This window comes from Coturnix japonica, chromosome 4 (assembly GCF_001577835.2).
Source record: "Coturnix japonica isolate 7356 chromosome 4, Coturnix japonica 2.1, whole genome shotgun sequence".
NCBI classification, from domain to species: Eukaryota; Metazoa; Chordata; class Aves; order Galliformes; family Phasianidae; genus Coturnix; species Coturnix japonica.
The window spans coordinates 77,444,430-77,464,386 of NC_029519.1; the positions used below are offsets into that span (position 1 = coordinate 77,444,430).

Here is a 19,957-nt window from a genome sequence, read left to right on the forward strand (position 1 = left end):
GTGCACGTGCTTGGCACATAAAATACAGCCAACTTTGGGTGCCAAATCTTAAGTTAACTCTGCTATCATCACAGGGCAGCGGTGCTGCAGCTGCTGATCTCCAGCCACATCTGCAGGCACATCCCTGGGCCCTGCCCTGGAGTCAATGTCTAAGGCTTTGCTTCAGGGAGAGAAGGGTTTTGATTTATGGGTGACTGCTGACCTCCAGACAATGAAACACACCCAAACATTTCTGTCTGTATTGCACTGTGTTCTATTTTCTCTCTGTTATTGCTATTTTATTATTATTATTATTATTTTGTGAGCCTGATGGAGCAATGAGGAGGAGGAAAGCTGATTTAAAGCTGCCTGACAGACACGAGAGCAATTATCAGAGCCCATCAAGGATTTTCTCAACTGAGGAAAGCATGAAGAGCATATTTTGACAATGTGCCATAGGCAGACATGGTCCTGCTTTACGTTACTGCATGAATAAATAGTGCCTGGCTGTGTCATGAGTTTATACAAGGATTTGAGGATCTGCTGAGGATCTGCCATCTAAGAGTTTCTTTTACTTCTCTGAACAGCATAACAAATTAAATAAAGTGTGCTCTCTGCAGCACACGGCTCTATTGTGCCATAATAGGAAATAGAGTAGGACAAAACAGTTAAAAACCTTGGGGAAAAAAAGAAAAACAACAGGCAAGATGGAAGCCATGCAGGGGACAGATCAGGGCTGAGCCAGAGCAGCCCCTTTTCATACTGGGGAGACATGAGGCTGCTCTCTGGTGCCAGGAGGACACCAGCTCTGGGTTGTTTTGACACATCTCACATACAGGAGATAGAAGTCCCACAGGTGATCCTCTCCCAGGTAAGCAAAAAAGATGAGAGGTAATAGAGTCAAATTTCTTCAGGGAAGCTTCAGGTTGGATAGTAGGACAGAAGTTTTTCTCTGAAAGAGTGGTAATGCATTGGAATAGGCTGCCCTGGGAGGTGGTGGAGTCACCGTCCCTGCAGGTATTCAAGAACATTGGAGATGTGGCACCGAGGGACACGGATTAGTGGGCACAGCAGGGACAGGTTGGGTTTGGACTAAATGACCTTAAAGGTCTTTTCCAACCTTAAAGATTCTGATTCTTTAAGAGCCGGTGGATGCCCATGCAATGACCTGACGCCACTGAGGCAGGAGGCAGAGGTGTGCTTGTAGAGCTGGGAGCCCAGCAGCACTTTTACATCCCAGTTCGGATGCTGGACTCGCCTGCCAGCCTCTTCACAGCAGAAAGACCACCAACACTTCCTGCACATGGGTAATGTCTTATCTTGACAGGAGAAATAAAGCTGCTCTTCCTAGAAATGTACAAATGTTAAATCACGCTTACTTGCTAATATTGCTGAAGTCTTGCCAGAGAACAAAAGAGAAACCTGGGCCAAGATAAATCAGTGCTGACACAGAGAACATTGCTTGCCAGCTCGAAACCGAGTGCCCTGAGCCAACACATGCCATTTCTACTCTCCCAGCTGCTGCCAAATGACTTGCTTAAGATGTGGTATTTCAGGTTGAGAACCCAAAATAATGTGTTTTTGACACTGTAATAGGCTTATAGAGAATTGTTCCTCTGAAGGTGTGCAACCTGAATGCTCCATTGCAGAATTACTTGGAGGTGTTTGGACTTCCTCCATGCTTTGGATGCTAAGTGTGTTGTGGCACGCCTTTATTCTGACTTAGGTTTGCGTTGTCATTGCTTTCTATTTTTGTTTGCATTTCATTTGTATTTCTTTTTGGGGAAAAAGAAGGAAAAAAAGAAGGGTATTTGGAACGCATGTCCATTTCTAAACACACTCCTTCTAATGAAATATATTGTAATATTTTTTGCCAGTACACAGTCTTGAAATTGAAGGCAGATCATCCGCTCTGTCTTGAAGGGGAGGAAGGAAAGATTAAGAGTCATAAAGAAAAGTAGTAAAGATGTCATTCACTATGGCTGCGTTAAGCTCCTCTTTCCAGACTTCACTCTTCCTCCTTAATGTTGTTTTATCTCAAGATTTAGGTGGATAAAACCCGACTGGCTCCAGAAGACTCTTGGGTTCTCCATTCTTCTGCCTTGTCCTCAGGAAAGCCTTTCTCCTAGTGCAATTCTGGGATGCTGTAGCATCTCTCAGTTGCAGGCTCTTTTCCAAACCCTCCTGGCACCTGCTACAAGAGATTTTTCTGTGCTGGTATCTCCTGTTGCCCCCTGTGAACGTAACAGTTGTTGTAGGAACCCCACCAAAATATTGCCTTGTTTTGCAGATGGAAGAGGATTTTTCCTTTTCCTTTTTCCATCCCTTATTCATTCTGTCCAACACGCCATGCTCCTGCTCTGATGATGCCACAACTGGGCCTGCAGCATTCCATTGCCCTGAAGGCTGAGCAGAGCCAGGGCATTCCTCTCTCCAGGAAGCAGCCTGAGGTTAACCCAAGTCTACTTTATTTTTAGCTGAGACTTTAACTGGCCGTGATTCCATGCAATGAGGATGTCAACAGGGAGAGAGGTCTCCTCAAAATCTGTGGTAAGTCTTAAGGTGGAAGACGAGCTGGTTGCTTGAATTTCCTTGTGCTTCTGCCTCTTGGCAGGGGTTCAGTTCACTCACCAGAGCATTGCTGTGCACCTCTGAACTCAAGGCAGCAATCTTTACTGGTAGGGCTTTGCGGATATCAGTCTGGCTTTTGGTCTTATCATCACATACAGACATCATAACCCCTTTCATCAGGGGTTTGAACTCTTCTGCTTGTTGGTTTGTTTGCTTCACAGAAGCATCCTACCAGGAAAAGCCACAAATATTTTAGTATAAACACACTCAAATCATTACATTTAATTTCTCTCCCCAAATGGAAATGCACTTCTATCACTATTAAATACTTAACCGCTTCGAAGTTTACTAGTTTAAAAGCATCGGAGATAAAGCAGTGCATTAACAATGCACAACAATGGAAGGATGGAAATGGCTTCACAGGAAATAGACTATTTGCTGTTATCATCAATTCAACTGTGAACACCATGAATACTACCACTGTGACTATAAAGGTCAGTCTTGGGCTTCTGTGGTCAAAAGCTGTGTGTGCTCTGTGACTTTTCCATTGACTTGAAAGATGAGTGGGATGAGTGTCCTACAGTGTCTACTGGAGCATCTTTGCCCAGCGGTACCCGCACTTGCTGTGGTTATGCTGACAGACATTTCTGCCATAACCTATAATGAAAATCCTCTCTAAAACTCATTGGAAACATCCCCAAAGATTTTAGTTGCTGTTGGATCATAGAATCATCTGAATTGGAAGGGATCCTTTGAAGGTCATCTTGTCCGACTCCCCTGCAATCAACAAGGGCATTTACAGCTCAATCCGAGTGCTCAGAGTCTTGTTCAAGTGAAGTCATGGACGATTGTATGGCTCCACCCCACAGCCAGTGTAGGGTTCCCATGCCCTGCATCACTACATGACAGCATGTGAATCCTACCTTAAATGCACCCATTTCTTCTGGCTGCCATATCAAGAATCCCTGTTGCCTGACTCAGATAATCCCAATTGGAGACTGGGTCAGGTGAAACCAGCATCACATTTCAGATAAACAAGGTCAGGCAGGCAGATACACAGACCTTGCCATCAGCGAGGCTGAAACGGTATTAAAAGACTAGAAAGAGGGCAAGAAAACAAAAAGCTCATTTAATTAGCATGACAGCCCCTGATGGATATTAATGGGGATCTGCAGAACTGGAGACCAACAAATGTGATGTTTCAGGTGACTCACGCAGGAACGACATCGTGAGTCACCTATCCATGGCTTTTCCTCAGCAGCAGCAGCACAAAGAAGTGTTAATCTGACTTCTCAAGACAGAGCCTGTTTGCAAACCACACAGATGAGCCATAGAACAGGGATAATTTAAATCAAATTAGGTAGAGGATGTAAACTTTGCTAGAAGTGATGAAGTTTACTGCACTTTGTAGAAGTGAGATCTGCTCAGTTTCCTGCTGTTCAATGCCTGCTCTGGCTGCTCGACAGGGCTGTGGTTTTCATCCTTGTTCTGGACCAGTCTCAGGCCATGGGCACTGCTCTGCACCTGATAGTCCTCAGCTTCACAGCCCCTGCATGCAGAGGATGCAGGATGGATAACAAGGGCTGCTGTAGGTACATGCCATTGTTCTTGCACCTTCAGAATTGCAGCTTCATCTTTCTTTTAGCCACAAATGAGTACAATTGGCTTTGCAGAAAATCTGCCATAGATATTTACTAGACAAAGCTTAAAAGGCAAAAATCTATTTTAAGCCTGTTTTGCATCAGTAATGCACTAAAACCACTGTTTTCACCCCATGTCCTGTTGGGTGACATTTCTTCAACCAACCAATAGCAAACTGTGATAGGACCAGTGTTGTGCACCTTTTTACTTCAAATAACACAGCTACCACAAGGCTCAGCCAATTTGGCATCCAATACAGATGGTCACTATTTTAGGTTTACTTTCTATACCAGTGTCAAAGGCAAAACGTTCTCTTCCCAGTGCTGTAGTTGACCCTCCTCTTCCCATCTCCTCCCTGTTTGTTTCCACCCCACGTCTTCAACACTTGAAAATAATACTCAAAATAGTTCAAGAATTGGCCTCATCTTTATCAAGAGTTCATTTTGTTCAGACTTGGCAAGTAGGAGGGCACATGGAGATCTCTGATGTTTAATTTTAAATCATAGAAATATCTGTGTTGGAAAAGAACTTCAACCACCAAACTCACCTCCAGAGTCCCATCACCAGATTATGTAGAGCACTAATACTACAGGAAGGCAAATCTTGTTCTTGCATAAACTTCTACTGAGTGGCCACCTTTCAAGTCTCTTGTAATGACTGAAGAATGTGTGACATTTCAGCATATGATGAAGACAAGAAATCTCACCTTCCTGATGCTATCTTAGTTCCTCTTCACAGTTTTGCAGCTCTCCTCTTGCTCTGTTGCCATGTTCGTGTCTCCTGTAAAAGATGCTGCTGATGCTTAACCTTTCCCAACACTCTGTCTCCCAAACCACCTTCTTTCAGCCTGGTGTCTATCACATTCACAGAATGGTGCAAACATAGAATATCCTAAATTAACAGGGACCCACAGGGATGAGCATTATCATCTCAGCCAGTTTCTTGCTTCAGCTTGTTGGATCATAATACTTTGCCTGCTGCCCCGCTGGCTCATTGCCATGTACATGGTATGCAGGCTTGTGCTAGCTGCATTTCTCATCCAGATGCTTTCCTATGGAGACTGGCAGCAGTTATGTGCCTATCTGGCCTGCAGGCTGCCTATGCCCAATGCTCTCACATCTGCTCCTCACTCATTACTTCTGCTTCACCACAGCAGACTCCTGGAGCTGCATTTGTGCACCTTCTAGCAAATCTGTGCTGGTTGCGTTCAAGGCTTCACCACTTCTCTCTTGGATTTATGTTTCTCTTCCTGTTTTCTGTGGGAGCAAGACCATACTTTGCTGGAGGAAGGATACGAGGGGTGTAGGGGCAGTGCCCACAGAGACAAGCTGGAGGAGAACCCAGTTTGTAAAAGGAAGCTGGAGGAACTGAATGATGGAGTTGCCATTTGCAGAGTTCCGCAGCACTTGATCTTTCCAAAACTCATAGCCACCCCTCAGAAAATGTACTCCTTGCCTTTTTAACCAAGTCTTAATGGTTTGGAAAGCACCTTTCTATCCTGCCAATTCCCCGTCACTCACAGATCATTTTGTTTTTCTGTATTCTTTAACAGCAGTAATTGTGAGTCACGGATGGCAACACTGCTTACAGTGCGTGAAAAGCTGACGTGCCTTCACAGATAGAAAAAGGAAAACAGGGAACAAGCAAAGCCCTGATTGACACGCTCTTCATAAGAGGCAGAAGAGGCAGTGTGAGGTGAAGCCAGACTAATTCTGACAGGAAACTCAACTGATGTTTGCAGCTACAGACATGTGTGTTCTTCTGAGGCCTTCAGATTAAGACATGCTCTCTGGAAGGAATGTTGTGGTAAACTATCTGCTGACCTCTTCCCTTGGGGCACAGTGCCTTCTTCAGCATGGCCTGACATGTCAGATATCTGTCACATGCATCCACAGACTCATTCTCATCTGATCATTCAACTGGCGGCCATAATACACGGTGCCCACGTGGGATGGGAACACATCAGATCACAAACTGGGGCAGAAGACATGCATGATCCAATGGAAGAGGAGATCAGCACAACCAGCTTACTTGAACAAAAGCAATGGGTGAAGAATAGGTGGAACAAAATGAGATGCAGTGGTTTGTGATGTCCTCGAAGTCATTGGCACTTCTGGCCTAAACAGCTTGATTTTATGAATTGATATTAGGCAAATATTATGGGATGGCATTTGTTGTGGGTTGGCTACATGAAGATATGCACGAGGTGGAATTTCTTTTGCCTGAAGTGAAACTCACCTGCCCTATGAGTGTGTGTCACTTGTCTTAACTTTCAGAAATTGGGTTAGCTTCTCTCTGCAAATTATTAAATTCTAGTGTAATCGGTTTAAGGAAGGGTTAAATTGGGTTAAGTGCATCTCCATTATGTGCTCTTAATGCTTTAATTAGGTCAATTTAAAATCAATTTGGAAAACTTGCCCTGGCTGGTTTAGCTATTCAAGATGAGAATCTAGATACGGTGAAAGAGCGAAATAATTCATTGAGTCAACAAGTCCTCATTTTGTTTATGACAAGACATCAGATCTGACCAAATCACACCTGACATCAGATCCTGGCCAAAAGTATCATTTTTTGTAAGCCCAGCTCTGCTGGAACATGCCTGTGTGCAGGGCAGAAACTTAGTGCTAGCATTACTGCCCAGAGAGATGGTGGGTACCCCATCGCTGGAGGCATTCAGGGCCAGATTGTGGGGGCCCTGGGCAGCCTGATCTGATCAGGTATCCCTAACTGGAAGGGACCTATATGGGTTATTGAGTCCGACTCCTGGCATAGAAGATGAGGCTTAAGGTCTGAGCTGGATCAGCTGCCCCATCTCCAGCCTCAAGTCAGTACCAATTCCAGCGATGGCATTTCTTACACAAGGTATAGGTAGGGCACAGCCTGCAGGTCCTTGTCACCATGGCAATGCAGAAGAGCAATATTATAAACTGTAAATCCTAGTAGTCACATATGGAGCAAGTCAGTATTGCCCTGGACCAGATAACTGTGCCCACAACAAGCAGTTATAACAACACAACTTCCAGCTGCTTAGAATATATATCTGAATGGTGAGGAAAAGGAATGGGACTCCATTCATCCCACAGCTGGAGCAGGGGAATGAAGAGGCCATCCCTGGAGCATCAGACTCTCCACAGCTGCTGCCTGACTCAGACACTGCAGCCTTCCCTAATAGTCAATAATTAACTTGCTTAACTCAGAATTGAGGTGATTCTGAATTCTCGGCCAGGTTGGCATTTGGGAACAAGTACTTTGAGGTTTTTCTCTCTGCTCTTTCGGTGGCTGCAGCAGCCCTCAGCCAAACTCCCTGTCTACAACATTTAAACCTCTCCATAAATCACACTTCACATTACTGGGATGCGTCTTCTCCCCCTCCAGGCTCTTGGTTTTTAACCATCTGCAGTGATGCCAGAAGAGCTGCAGCTCTGATGTCTCCGAAGAAAGCCTTGCTCTGTGCATTTGTCCGTCTGGATACGAACACAACTGCACGTGCAGGGCTGCTGTGCTTATTCACAGCCTCACAAAAGCTCATGGCAAACACAGCCGCCCTCACTGCGCTCATTGCCAGCCTGACAGAGCATGCAGCCTTGCAGGCACATCTCAAGCTGGTTGTTATCAGGGATTGTTACCCCCATTGCTTTCGTTTCTGTGTCCAGTGATCTGAGTTGAGATGTTCAAGTCCTTACGTGCAATCGTAACAGCAAGAAACTTCCTCATTTAGGAACAAAAGCAAGTGTTTTCAATCATTCAAACCTCAGAGAGAAAACACCCATCACCACACCATACAAATCCGCACTAGTTATCGCTACTGTGGCTTCTTGAGAGGAGGGAAGTTATCGCAGACAGAAAACCCAACAGAGGCCTTGCGGTGTCAGATGTGATTTAGAAAGCTGCCATTCCTTTGTCACCCCAACGTTTCGGGCTGAGCTGTGATTTCACACCGATGGGCCCATCTGTGGTTTGATGAAGCCGCATGGTTCAAACCTGCACCCAGCTCTTCCGCTGCATCATCAAAGAGGCAGGGGACATACGTCCTGTTCACAGTTCAACACAGTGAATCCCCATTAGAAGACCAAACATTCCAGGGTTCAAATAGTCAGTGAGGCTCTAACATTCAGCCGGGCACGTGTGGAACCCTCTCCTGCTCCAAGCAGGGTGCCCAGGCCCATGTCCAGGTGGCTTTAGGGCATCTCCATGGGAGAAGCCCCACATCTCTCTGGTCTCTGTGCCAGTGCTCCGGCACTGCCCAGCACAGCAGTTTGCATCCCTCAGGGACATTTTTTGCTATGGGGGAGAGGTGCGTTGGGTTCCTGCACTGGAATCACCAGCTGAAACCAAGTAAAAAAAAAAAACAGAGAATTAATCAAGGCTGCATGTTGCACCGTGGCAGCAGCCCAGCTGTAAGCAATGGTATGTGTATGGATGGCTCTGGTCAGTCTGCCAGCAATCCACACCAGAGCCTGATGAAGCCTAAAAATATTCCTCTGCTCCTTTCCCTTGAGGACTTGGTAACTTCCTGGGTATTTTGTCTTTCGAAAGATTTAGCGTAAGGAGTAATTGCCTGTAAAGCACTAATGACCGAGTGTAATTGATGTCTGGGAACTGGATTAAACCTCTTCAGTGCATCATCACACCTCTCGCTCCTGGAAGGGGGATTATCTGGCAGATGCAAACCGCATTCAGATGGACTGCTTGCTTCCCAAACACACCGTTCTTCTTGTCAGGCAGAACGGAGCAGGAGGAGAATGAAGTATGAGGGATGTTAAAGCATGAACTGCCTCAAACATGCCCAAGTTCTTCTCCGCACCGTCAAGGTTTGCAGTAATAGCATCACACAACCTTAGGGGTTGTGTGCCTGAAATTACATGAGAACTGCAAGCTGCAAAGAGGCAGAGGTAATGATTTGTTGTGCTCCAGATTCTCCTTAGATCCACTATGTCTAAACTGTGATAGTTCCCAGTAGCCAGAAGGTAGGAAGAGATCCAGGAACCCTCACATGGAAAGCACAGATGGTGTTTACAGCTGGAGGAAGAGCTTCTGTGCTAGGAAATGTTCCCTCTTCCTTGGACCAGCAAAGCAGAGGACTTGTGCAAGACAAAGGCAGAAATGCTTATGGCCCAGTCTGTCTTAATAGGACAGTGTAATAAGCACCGTTTGGACAGGCTCATCATCCCAGCCTTAATTCTTTTCTTGTCAAGCCGAGCAAAGCAAAGGATGACTGTGGTTTGCAGGGTGCTAAAAGGAGCGCTGACTCAAAAGTGCCAGTCAGATCTTCGCAGGGCTCTCAGAGTTCAACCAGAACAGCCTGTTGGGTCATTGAGGTGACCAGAACCGAGGCATAAATGGACATCACACACAGTCAGTAAACAGGCTCATGAGCCCTGATGTAGGAGCACCGTCTTCTGCTGGCAAGTCTTAGAGTGTGCTGCAAAGCATTAAAGGATCAACTGCATCTACCCCCGTGCATGAGAAGGGATGTGATATGTCTGAGATCACAAGAGACATCTGTGTTTGAGCTGGGAACAGAGCCCAGGTCTTGTGAGCATTACAGACATCTGCTCTGAGCACACAGCTTCTCCTTGCATTGTGTCTGGGCAGCTTGGAGCTGCTCCTGCTTCATTGCCTCACAGCAGCCCATAGCAAAGCCAGAGTGGAACCAGAGGTGCTCTGCTCTGCAGTTAACCAGGAGCAGCTGCTGAAGGCTGTAGCAAGCAAACAGCATTTCATTTGTAGTGACATTGCTGCTACTGAGCCAAAAAATAAAGAAACCAAATGCGATGAAAATCACCACCCAAAAACAGCAGCTAAGAGTTGTCATCGTGTCACCCAGCTCAGCCCTTTATCACATTTTCAGGTTGCACAGAGGTAAGCACCCCTCGGCTGGCACACATCTATCACTGCACACAGGCATGCTTAATATACATACATTTTCTTCCCCGGTGCATGGAAGGATCAATTGCAGTGCATTTTTCTGGCACGGTGGAAAAATAAAGCCTGGCAGTGAGAGAGGAACCTTTGTCCCCCATTAAGATACTAAAACCAGCTCTAACGGGACTGCCAGGATATCAGTTGTCCTTTCCCCTCCTTTTTTTCTCCCAGTGTTTAACTCAGTATATCCATCCAGTATTTCTCGGCCTGTTGTCACCAACAGCCGCTGTAATACAGCATCTGACATCCTCCTACCTAAATTAATACCAGTTTCAATTACATGTGGTCTGATAACCCCATTTCTAAGAGCTCTGGGTGAGATCTTGCTAGGAAACCAGAGCCGCGCTACAGAGCTGATGGGTTGGGGATGGCACATGTAGAATGTTTCAGAGTCTGGATGGGAGCTAGGAGAAAGACAGGCTCTTTGGCAGCATCTGTTGTGAGGAGACAAGAGGTTTCTGACTAGAAAGAGGGGAGATTTAGACTGGATATAAGAAAGAAGTTATTTACAGTAATGGTGGTGAGGCACTGGCACAGGTTGCCCAGAGAGGTGGTGGATGCCCCATCCTTGGAGACACTCAAGGTCAGGCTGGATGGGACTCTGAGCACCTGATGGAGCTGTGGGTGTCTCTGCTCATTGCAGCAGATTGCCAGACGGCCTTTACGGGTCCCTTCCAACTCAACCAATTCTAAGATCTGTGGGTCCTTTCCAGATAGATGGAATATTCCGTGACTCCTACATGTGATACCCAAGTGTGAACAGTATCACAGTCCCTGTGATAAGGGTGAGCTCAGAGCCCATCCCTGCAGATGCAAGATGTGGGCTGCGACTTCTTGAAACAATCCCTTCTGCAAACACCCTGCATGAGCTGAAGTGGCTTTTGGCTCTAGCAGGGGGATTTCTGACCCATTACTTCAAAAATGCTTTGTTATCGGTTTTCCTGGAAGGACAGAAGGGCAAAGCTCTGTTTTTCAAAGTGACTCAAGGTCCGGGAGTGTGCAGCCATCACAAGCTTACCTTATTTAATTGTATGCAGACGTTTTCCAGATGATTTATTAGGCATTAAATAAACCCTCTTATATCCCCAGCGCTCCTCCACAGACTGAAGCCGGATATAGAAAGTAATTCTAGGGAAAGCAATTATATATGTAAATATATACATAAATATATATGAGAGAACTGAGAGAGTTGAGAAGTGGCTGCTGTTTTTATTTCATTCCAGCACAACCCTTTTTCCTATGTAAGACCACTTCCAAAATGGTGAGGGGTTTGTTTTAAGCACCTCCCCTGCACCGAGGATGAAATGAAGTCTTTTGGTTGACGCTAAACAAGATGCCTGGTTTTGTTGCATTGTGAATGCTGATGTCTGGCTCTGGGGTTTGTTTGGGTTTGGGTTGTGACCCAAAGAGGTGAAATGTCCAAGAGAAGCTGACCTTTCAGAACGGCCGCATTCCTCTCATTTCAGCTTTCCCATCTACAAAGCCAGAGTTTAACTAAGATGCAGGAGCCCAAATCCAACTGCACCCTCACTGAACCATGCTGAAGAAAGCTTTGCTTACTAACATTTTTCCCTGGAACAACTGCATTTCCATGTATTTTTTTTCCTAGCTGCACGGCCCAGTAAGGATTTCAGGGTTAGACAAAGGGAGATGATTTGGGTCAATGAAACCTCAAGGGCCAAAGGAGAAGTAGAGAGGAAGACACTGCCCCATGCTTTTAGCGTGGCCTATTAAGTTCACAAGCAAGAGCTGGAGCTCTCCAGAAGATCTCAGCCAGCAGCTTGGTTGCTGTTTTGGCATCAGAATGGATTTGGAGCACTCCTGTGGGCATGAGGGCTCCAGGATGAATGAAGGTGAGCAGCTCAGACAGTGAGCAATCGTGCTTGCTGAACCTTGAGGTAACCTAATCGAAACAGAGCCTGGTGGGTGGAGGAGCAGAGGCATCAGCATCTTAAAACAGCTGCTTCAGCAATGTTCTTCCAACCAGAGCCCCGGCCTGACCCCAAACCATGAGGCAAAACACAAGAGCTGCTGCATGAGCTTCAGTCCTACATCCATCCCATGCCGAGAGGCAGAGCTCACCCAAAGGGTTGCAGGGCAATGACTTCAGCTGTCAGCTTTGCATTTGCTCACTGCCCCTATCCTCAGGGCAGGGCAGCAGGAAGAGCCACGGCATTTCCTTTGGGAGTGGTGCAATAGCTGGGGAAGTGCAAAGACCTGCAACGGAGTAAGAAACATATCTGAGCTCACACCCTGCTGGGTCCCATCTGCTCTTGGAAGAGCTGACAGCAGCCTGGGTGGGTCATTTAACAAGGCAGAAGTTGGGGAATGATGTAGCAGAAGTCAGTTTACACCCATCTGCTCTGACCTCACTGGTTTGGGTTTTCTCCCAAAGGCCTTTGAGCAAGGAGGGGATGGACAGGCGCTCCTGGCCTGAAATTCTGCATCTTCAAGGCTGGATGTGGCTCTGGGCTGCCTGTTCTGCTGGTTGGTGACCCTGCACAGAGCAGGGGGGCTGAAACCAGATGATCACTGTGGTCCTTTTCAACCCAGGCCATTCTATGGTTCTGTGATCTTCCAGAAACAAGGCAGGCTCCCACATGGAGGAAACACAGCATAACAGAAAGCAGAACCAGCTCGTGTTGGAGTGTTTTACAGAACCTTGATTCTTTCCAACATACCACCCTGGGAGTTTTCTGCAGAGCTGCTGCACTGTGCTGTCAGCACATGATTTGCTCGACTTGCCCTTTTGGTTTTAATGTCCCATTAATAATGCATCTCCGTATTTATTGCAGTTTGCATTAATGTTCCGCTGTTACTTCTTGATCACTCGTTACTCTCGCTGTAGCACCAGGCAGGGCTCCAGGATACAACCAACAGCCCAATGCAATGCAGCAGGGCTGGGGGGGGGGAGAGGGCAGGTCTATTATCCCAGCTGGCACAGCACAGTGCTCCCAGAAAGACAGGAACAGCCCTGCGTGCTCAATGGCTCTGCCATCAAACCTGAAGTTTTCCAGGGCAATTGGAGTGTCTGCTCTTGAGGGATCCAAGCCAGAAAACTGGAAAGCATCATTAACAAGCAGCTTGCTTAATCCTGGCTCTGGGACACTTGGAGTAATGGGTGCAGGAGCAGGATTTGGAGCGTGCACTGCTGGCATGGCTCCTTTGTTCACACACACACACACAGATCCTGGAGGTCTTCAAGGAGATCCTACGACAGATGCAGCTCCACCACTGCCCAGCTCCCTCCAGGTGTCACCAAACCAGTACAGCTCCACACAGCAAACTGAGAACAACACAGAAAGGCAAAGGTGGAGCAACTGGGGGATGCCTCAACTAGGGGTAACAGTGCCCATATACAACACAGGCCTTCAGCAACCTTCTATTAGCCCAAGAATCTTGAGACACTCACCCTTCACATCACAGCAGCGCCTTTAAACCCTAAAGGAAACCAACATGGCTGTAAACTTGTTTTGAAGTCAGGTTTCTCTCCACTGTTCCGAGTGAGGCTGCACAAACATTAGGAAAAAAGCTCCCTCTGGTCTTCCAAGAAAGCCCATGGGACCATAGGGCCTCATTTTCCCTACCTTCCCTTGGGAACAGGGAGCTATCGCTCATCCCTCGCTTATCCCTACAAATAGCAATGCTTCCTGCAACAGCAGAGAGCTGCAAAGCAGGAAGACTCCAGTTTCCCTGTCCCATGCTGGGCCTCAGGCTGGTTGGGGGTGCACCACCCAGAGCCAAACCCCAACCCTTTGCATCCTCAGCAACTGCTCTCACCATCAACCTCTTATACAACCTCCGCTCTCTCAGCTGCATGCAATTACCTAAAAACCAAACAGCCTCAGAGTCTTAGAGTCATAGAATGGTTTGGGTTGGATGGGACCTTAAGGACCATCATCTGGTTCCAAGCCCCTTGCCAAGGGTGGGGACATCTCCTGCAAGGTCAGCAGAGGTCTTTGGAGTGAGGAATCCTGCATACTATGTATAAATAGGAGGGGTACAGCTGTTAATGAGGGTGGATAGTGATAGGACAAGGGGGAATGGTTTTAAACTGAGACAGGGGAGGTTTAGGTTGGATCTTAGGAAGATGTTTTTCGCCCAGAGGATGGTGATGCATTGGAACAGGTTGCCCAAGGAGGCCGTGGATGCCCCATCCCTGGATACATTCAAGGCCAGGCTGGATGTGGCTCTGGGCAGCCTGGTCTGCTGGTTGGTGACCCTGCACACAGCAGGGGGTTGGAGCTGGATGATCATTGTGGTCCTTTTCAACCCAGGCCATTCTATGATTCTACTCAGCATGCTATGTAAACTGCAAGGGAAAGTAGGTCAACCTTGCCATGTTTAACACCGAAACCTTCAAAACACTTCTCACATCTCAGCTTTATGAGTGATGTTAACAAGTTCTCCAGCTTGACCTCGTTGCAAAGAGAGGTTTTGCTTTGGATTGCTCTGCCTGCATCCAGCTGGAACAGCTGGAGCCGGGAGCACGGCCCCGTCACCACAATCTGACCTTGTGTGAAGTGTCCCTGCGGTGTCACAGGTCCGTGTGCTTGCCAAAATCCTCAGCAGATGAGCTAAGGATTAGCTTCCAAATTCCAGCATTTACTGGCAAGCTTCAAGTGGTCTGTCCAGCAAGCTTCTGAATGATTAAAGATCCTTTACTGACACACTGTGCGTGTCAGTAACCAAGCAGTGGCAACAACAGAAGCACAACAACATGTGAACCAAGATCTGGTCAAACAAAGTCTTTTGCTTCTCGTCTTCTACCGTCCAACCTCATTTATGAGATGAAAGAAGCATTAATTGCTATTTGCATCCATTCTTCTTGCCTGATGTGGGATTTTCAAACCTTCAGCGTCTCAGACACACCATACAGCATCATTAACGGAGAGAACACATGCTGAAAAAGCAATTATAGAAGCTACTATATTCTGTTGGGGTATCTTGGCACCTTATGGTGCAGCACATAATTAAAAGAATGGATGGTTCTGAGGGAAGAAGCAGAAGGAAGTTTCCAATGACAGAGCTGCACCTGATTTCTGTATCATCTACAGATTGAAATGCAGCAGATGTAGAAAAGTTATAGGAATTATCACAAGGTTTGACTGTTTACCATGGTTGAGTTGGAGGGCAGGAAGATCACAGACTCAAGAAGAGCTGTATGTAACTGCAGCACGGTGAAAGACAAAGTCAGCCATTCCAGGTCCAGCTGCACAAGAGCTGCCCTTCACATAGAAACAAAAGTCCTGCCCAGGAAGGAGGGCATTTCTTCTACCTCTCTTCTTCTCCATGCATATGAATTTTAAGCAAACTCATCTTTGCAGAAAGTGCAGCCAAGTCCCTGGGCACCATGCTCACCCTACGGATTAACAGCAATTGCTACCTCAGCAGCCTCTCTTCCAGCTAGAGAGCATGAAGAATCGTAGTGTAAACTAACCCCATTCACATGCCAACACATGTACATCTCTCCACCTCCAGAGACAGCTGTGGCCCTGCCATATGCACTCCCTATCCCTTTTGTCCACGGACGAAACAACCACCTCTTTGTTTTACTAAGCAGACGTGACTTAGAATCTGAACTGTAATTCTGGTAGCTTTCCTACAGCCTGACTTACTGCAGTCCACATGAGAATCGTTTTTCCAAAGCTGGTCCTGTTACCTACATTTTAAATACAACTCAAAACGGAAAGGGAAGTTTGGTTCATCTGGCTTCAATGAAATGTGCAGCGCGTCTTACACAGCTTTAAGGATCTGATGCATGAAGATAATCCACAAAGGCTCTTTCCCAATCGTAACCCAGTGTCTCCTAGTGTCTGATCTGATCTCTTCAGTGCAGCTCTGCTGCAAGCAGGAGCTCCTCAGCTGGCTTAAGGGCACCACAGAGCAGGGCAGAGGGTTGAAATCAGGCAGAAAATGTGCCTACACATCAAAGAATAGTAACAACTTACAGGCATCTCATTCTGATTAAAAAATGTATTAAACAGGTCTGACTCACAAAGAGAGGCTGTTTAACAGCCAGCAATGTGGTGATGGCTGCTGACTGCATGACAGAATTCCCTCAGTAACACAGTCACGTAACAGGGTGTTCCCAACACTTCTTTGCCACATCCATTATTAAGCAGAAATAGCTTCAAACCTCTGTGTCAGTGACTCTTCTGGGACTGTTTTGTACAGCCAGTGTTGCAGCTGCTCACGCTGCCACTTATGAACAAAAAACCTTCATCAAACATAGGGTTTCTCACTGTGTCAGGAACGGTTCCACATGTAGACAGTGGAAGATGCCTAGAGAAGCGTCTCTATTCACATCTCTGGCTGATGAAGGATTGTACTAATAGTGCCACAACTATGTGGCAACTGCCATTACCCACCCAGCATCCTGCCCTGCAAGATTCAGGCCCCATTAACAGATTCTACTTTGATTTCTGTCTTTGTGAGACCCAGATGGTCTCCTCTGTTTTATTTCTTCCTATGTAAAAAATAAGAACAATTTTTTTAAAAAAAAGATGAGAACAGCGAGTAAATGGTTCTTTGGAAACGTTTTTTTGCTCGTATAGGTGCAAACAATCTCATTAAAGAAATTAGGCTCATCAGGTATCCAGATTAATACATCTGCTGGCACAGGAAAGATGACTCGAGACACAGCAGATGCTGTAGGCACAGCTGTAGAACATATACATACAAATAACTCTTACGATGAACGTATCAGTCAGAATCCTTTCAGGCAAAACACTACGTTAGGGGTTGCTTCAGGTCAAACAAACCAGTCCCTCCTTTAACAACTTTCCCAAGCACCAGGCACGCAGAAGGGGATCTCAGTTCATCATGGGCACCTACAACAGAGTTAAAAGTCAGGTTAGTATGTTCCCAAAGGCCTCTCCAAGGTCAGTGCTGAAAGAAAGCATTCGATTTTACATGCAAGAACTTCATCTGGCTCAGAGCCCCAGCTCCAGAAAGGCATTGCCACCTACTGTTGAGACTGAATTTATATTCCTAGAGTGGAGCTTGAAAACTCTTCCTGCTTTTCCTATAACAACAATTTGCTCTTCTGAGTCTTTGTGCGCAACAGAGCCACACATTTATCAATTCTCTCCCACTCAGTATGAAAAGATAACACTGAATTCCATGAGAACACGGATCTCTCTGACCTTCCACTCAACACATTTTGCTGATTAAATTAATTGCTTAAAAGAAATGCACCAGTGAGGCAAAACCAAAAAGATTTGGTGCTTTCATTCTGCTTTTCTCCTGTGGAGTCTTTTCTCTTTGTTAGTACAAATCCTTTTGATGTGGATTTTAAATCCTTCTGGCAAGATACGAAGAGCACTTTTGACTGGAGAGAAACATTCCTTGAATTCCTTTCATTTTGTGGTTGCTCACTGTAGCAAGATATTGTCATAGAAATTTGGAAGCTCTCCACATGACATGTCTGGCTGGTAGTGTTTTGCTTTCACTGTTTTTATAAGCAAGCAGGCTGCTTTTCATTCATCCTAAACATCAGTAAGCTGGATAATATATATATTTATATATATATATTTAATGAAAGCACGCTGTATGATTGGAAGTAGACCTGTTAAAGCTTTGATAAGTTGGTGTTCACTTATTCTGCTGAGCAAAATGAACTGAACTTTCTGTTACAGAGGATGGCAGGGAAGGTGCTGCATCATCACAATAATTTATGGCACGTGCTTGCTGCTCTGATCTCAGCTACAGCTGTACAAGTAAATAGCTGCTCCTAAATGTGTGTCAACTGAAGAAAGAGAGAGAGGGGAAAAAAAGGTTCTTTGTTAGGTCAAAGTCAGAACCATCCTGTCTGCTCACGTGATGTTAACAAAGAGTTATTCTTCAAGCAAGCAGCCAAAAGGATCCCTCTGCTGATGCAAATGTGCTCTCACCACATCAAATCTTCCTGATCAGCAGCCCAGTGGGTCACACCTGCACTCTGACTGCATTTCCCTGCTATGTTAGCTGTTTCCTGTGCTTCCTTCTATCCTTTCTCATTGACTCAGGCCATAGGTGGGCACAGCCTCTGTTTTGATGTACAGTCAAGTTGTCGCTTGCATTAAAACAAATCAGACCCAGACCGCTGTCATCCACATTAGGATTCTGATTTCCATCTTGGTGAAATGAATAAATCTGTGCACCTGTAGGCAGCTTGGCTTTCCTGCAAATTCACCATGCCCTTCTGTTAGTATGCACTTCGTGTCTTTATTTGCAGTACTCACCAAACATAATTATGCTTTGCCTGGCAAAAAACTTTATCTTATAAATAAGTAAACACCTGACATAATGTATCCAGAGAAAGCAGCTGTGCAAGAAGCATCCTCTTCTATTCATTTTCCCCCTGAATTTACATTTTTTTCTGATGTTCAGATGAATTATAAGTTAATTGTAACTGATACTATTCAGTAAAAGCCCCATTACCTTCGCAGACAGGGTATAAAACAGCATTAAGAGACAGAAGTCCCTCTCCCTGACATCCGTGCCATGCCATTTAAGACCCTAGATAAAGAGGCCGTGATGATAGCTTTTCCCTTTTGCATTAGGTAACACAGAAGGTGACACAGGAGTATTCAAGGAGGAACATCCAACCAGCAAGTGATAAAAACTAAGAGTGTTTTCAAGAAAGAGATGTAATTAGTACCAAAACATGATACCAAACCACCCAGTGACAGACTTAGTGTCATGTTTTTTGGATGGGACTCCTACATATAGAGAGCAACTGCCACTTCAAATGCCCTCAGTGATCCATGCAGAGATATGGTCAAGTAGATGAGGCTAAAAGCTCTGCACAACTTCCAGAGCAGCACAAAGGCCACCAAAGGGTACACAGTCATGTCAAATGGCAGCAGAAACCCATCGTTAAGCAAATTAACCCAACCCTTTGTCTGTGTTAGAGGAAAAGGAACATCAAAGAACCAAAGAAAGGAGTTCTAAAAGCAGCAGAAGAAAAACAGAATCAAAGTAACAACTGAGAAGACTGTTCTTACAGTTCTGTATGGCAAGGAGAAAATGCAGGAGTTACAAAAGAGACATGAAAACCAAGCAGAGATGAGAGTGTTAATGGTGTAAGTAAAGACAGAAAAGGGCAGATTTAAAGGTCTGTTATAAGGCCTCGTTAGAACAAATCTTAATGATCTTAACATTTGTTATTAAGAAGCTTATCTAATTCTTAAAGACAGGAATCGCAGACCCCACAAACTACATGTGGGAGCTGACTTCATTTAAGCCGGCAGAATTTTATTAAAAATGTCTGGAACGTTTCCCCAGGCAAGGACTTAATTAACATTGTAGCCTCTGGCATTCTTTTCTAATGCAATTTTGCATTACTCAAAATAGCAGAAAGCTCCAATGCAAACAAAGCACACGTGAAATCCTGCAGTACAGTTCAAACTAAATCATTTACCCATCATTGTTGCTTCCTTCAGGAATTTGTAACTGGTTTCAAATGTCATCTGTTGCAAAGGGGAGGAGCTGGACTGGATTCCAAAACGATTCATGGGTTTATAAACTCCTTCAAAACACATGTAGTCTGCCACGAGCGAGAGGTGCCGAGGGTCTACCTCAATGCCTAAGAACACAGGAAAGAGCAATCAGAGCACTCAAGTTTTGCTTTCTAAAGAAAGAAATCTGATCTAAATTAAATCCCTGAAATCTACTCAATGTGGAGAACACATCTTTATTTGTGCTCTTCTGGCTGTTGCACTTCTTTGTATGCAGCTGGCATAACTGCTCCCCTGACGCATCCAAGATGGGCATTCCTCACTGTAATATAAACCAGGAAACTGGAACATCAAGAGTGCTGCAAAACAAGTGAGATCTCTATAATCTTTGTCTGCAC

At 45.6% G+C, this 19,957-nt stretch overlaps 1 protein-coding gene and 1 long non-coding RNA gene across 2 annotated transcripts in view; one reads left to right on the plus strand and one right to left on the minus strand.

The window, feature by feature from the left end:
• Positions 1-2,322: 2,322 nt before the first annotated feature.
• Positions 2,323-6,361, plus strand: LOC107314001. The gene is made up of 2 exons (XR_004306972.1): positions 2,323-2,529; positions 5,744-6,361. It is a non-coding gene; the product is annotated as an uncharacterized LOC107314001 (long non-coding RNA).
• Positions 6,362-16,636: 10,275 nt separating this feature from the next.
• The window catches only part of POLR1A (RNA polymerase I subunit A), a 28,217-nt gene continuing 24,896 nt past the window's right edge, over positions 16,637-19,957 (minus strand). Inside the window, exons 33-34 of the mRNA XM_015862578.2 lie at positions 19,523-19,687; positions 16,637-16,949 (exon numbers count right to left, since the gene is read on the minus strand). Of these exons, the coding sequence (XP_015718064.1) occupies positions 16,849-16,949; positions 19,523-19,687 (266 nt within the window). The 3' untranslated portion in view covers positions 16,637-16,848. The remainder of the gene's footprint in view (positions 16,950-19,522; positions 19,688-19,957) is intronic.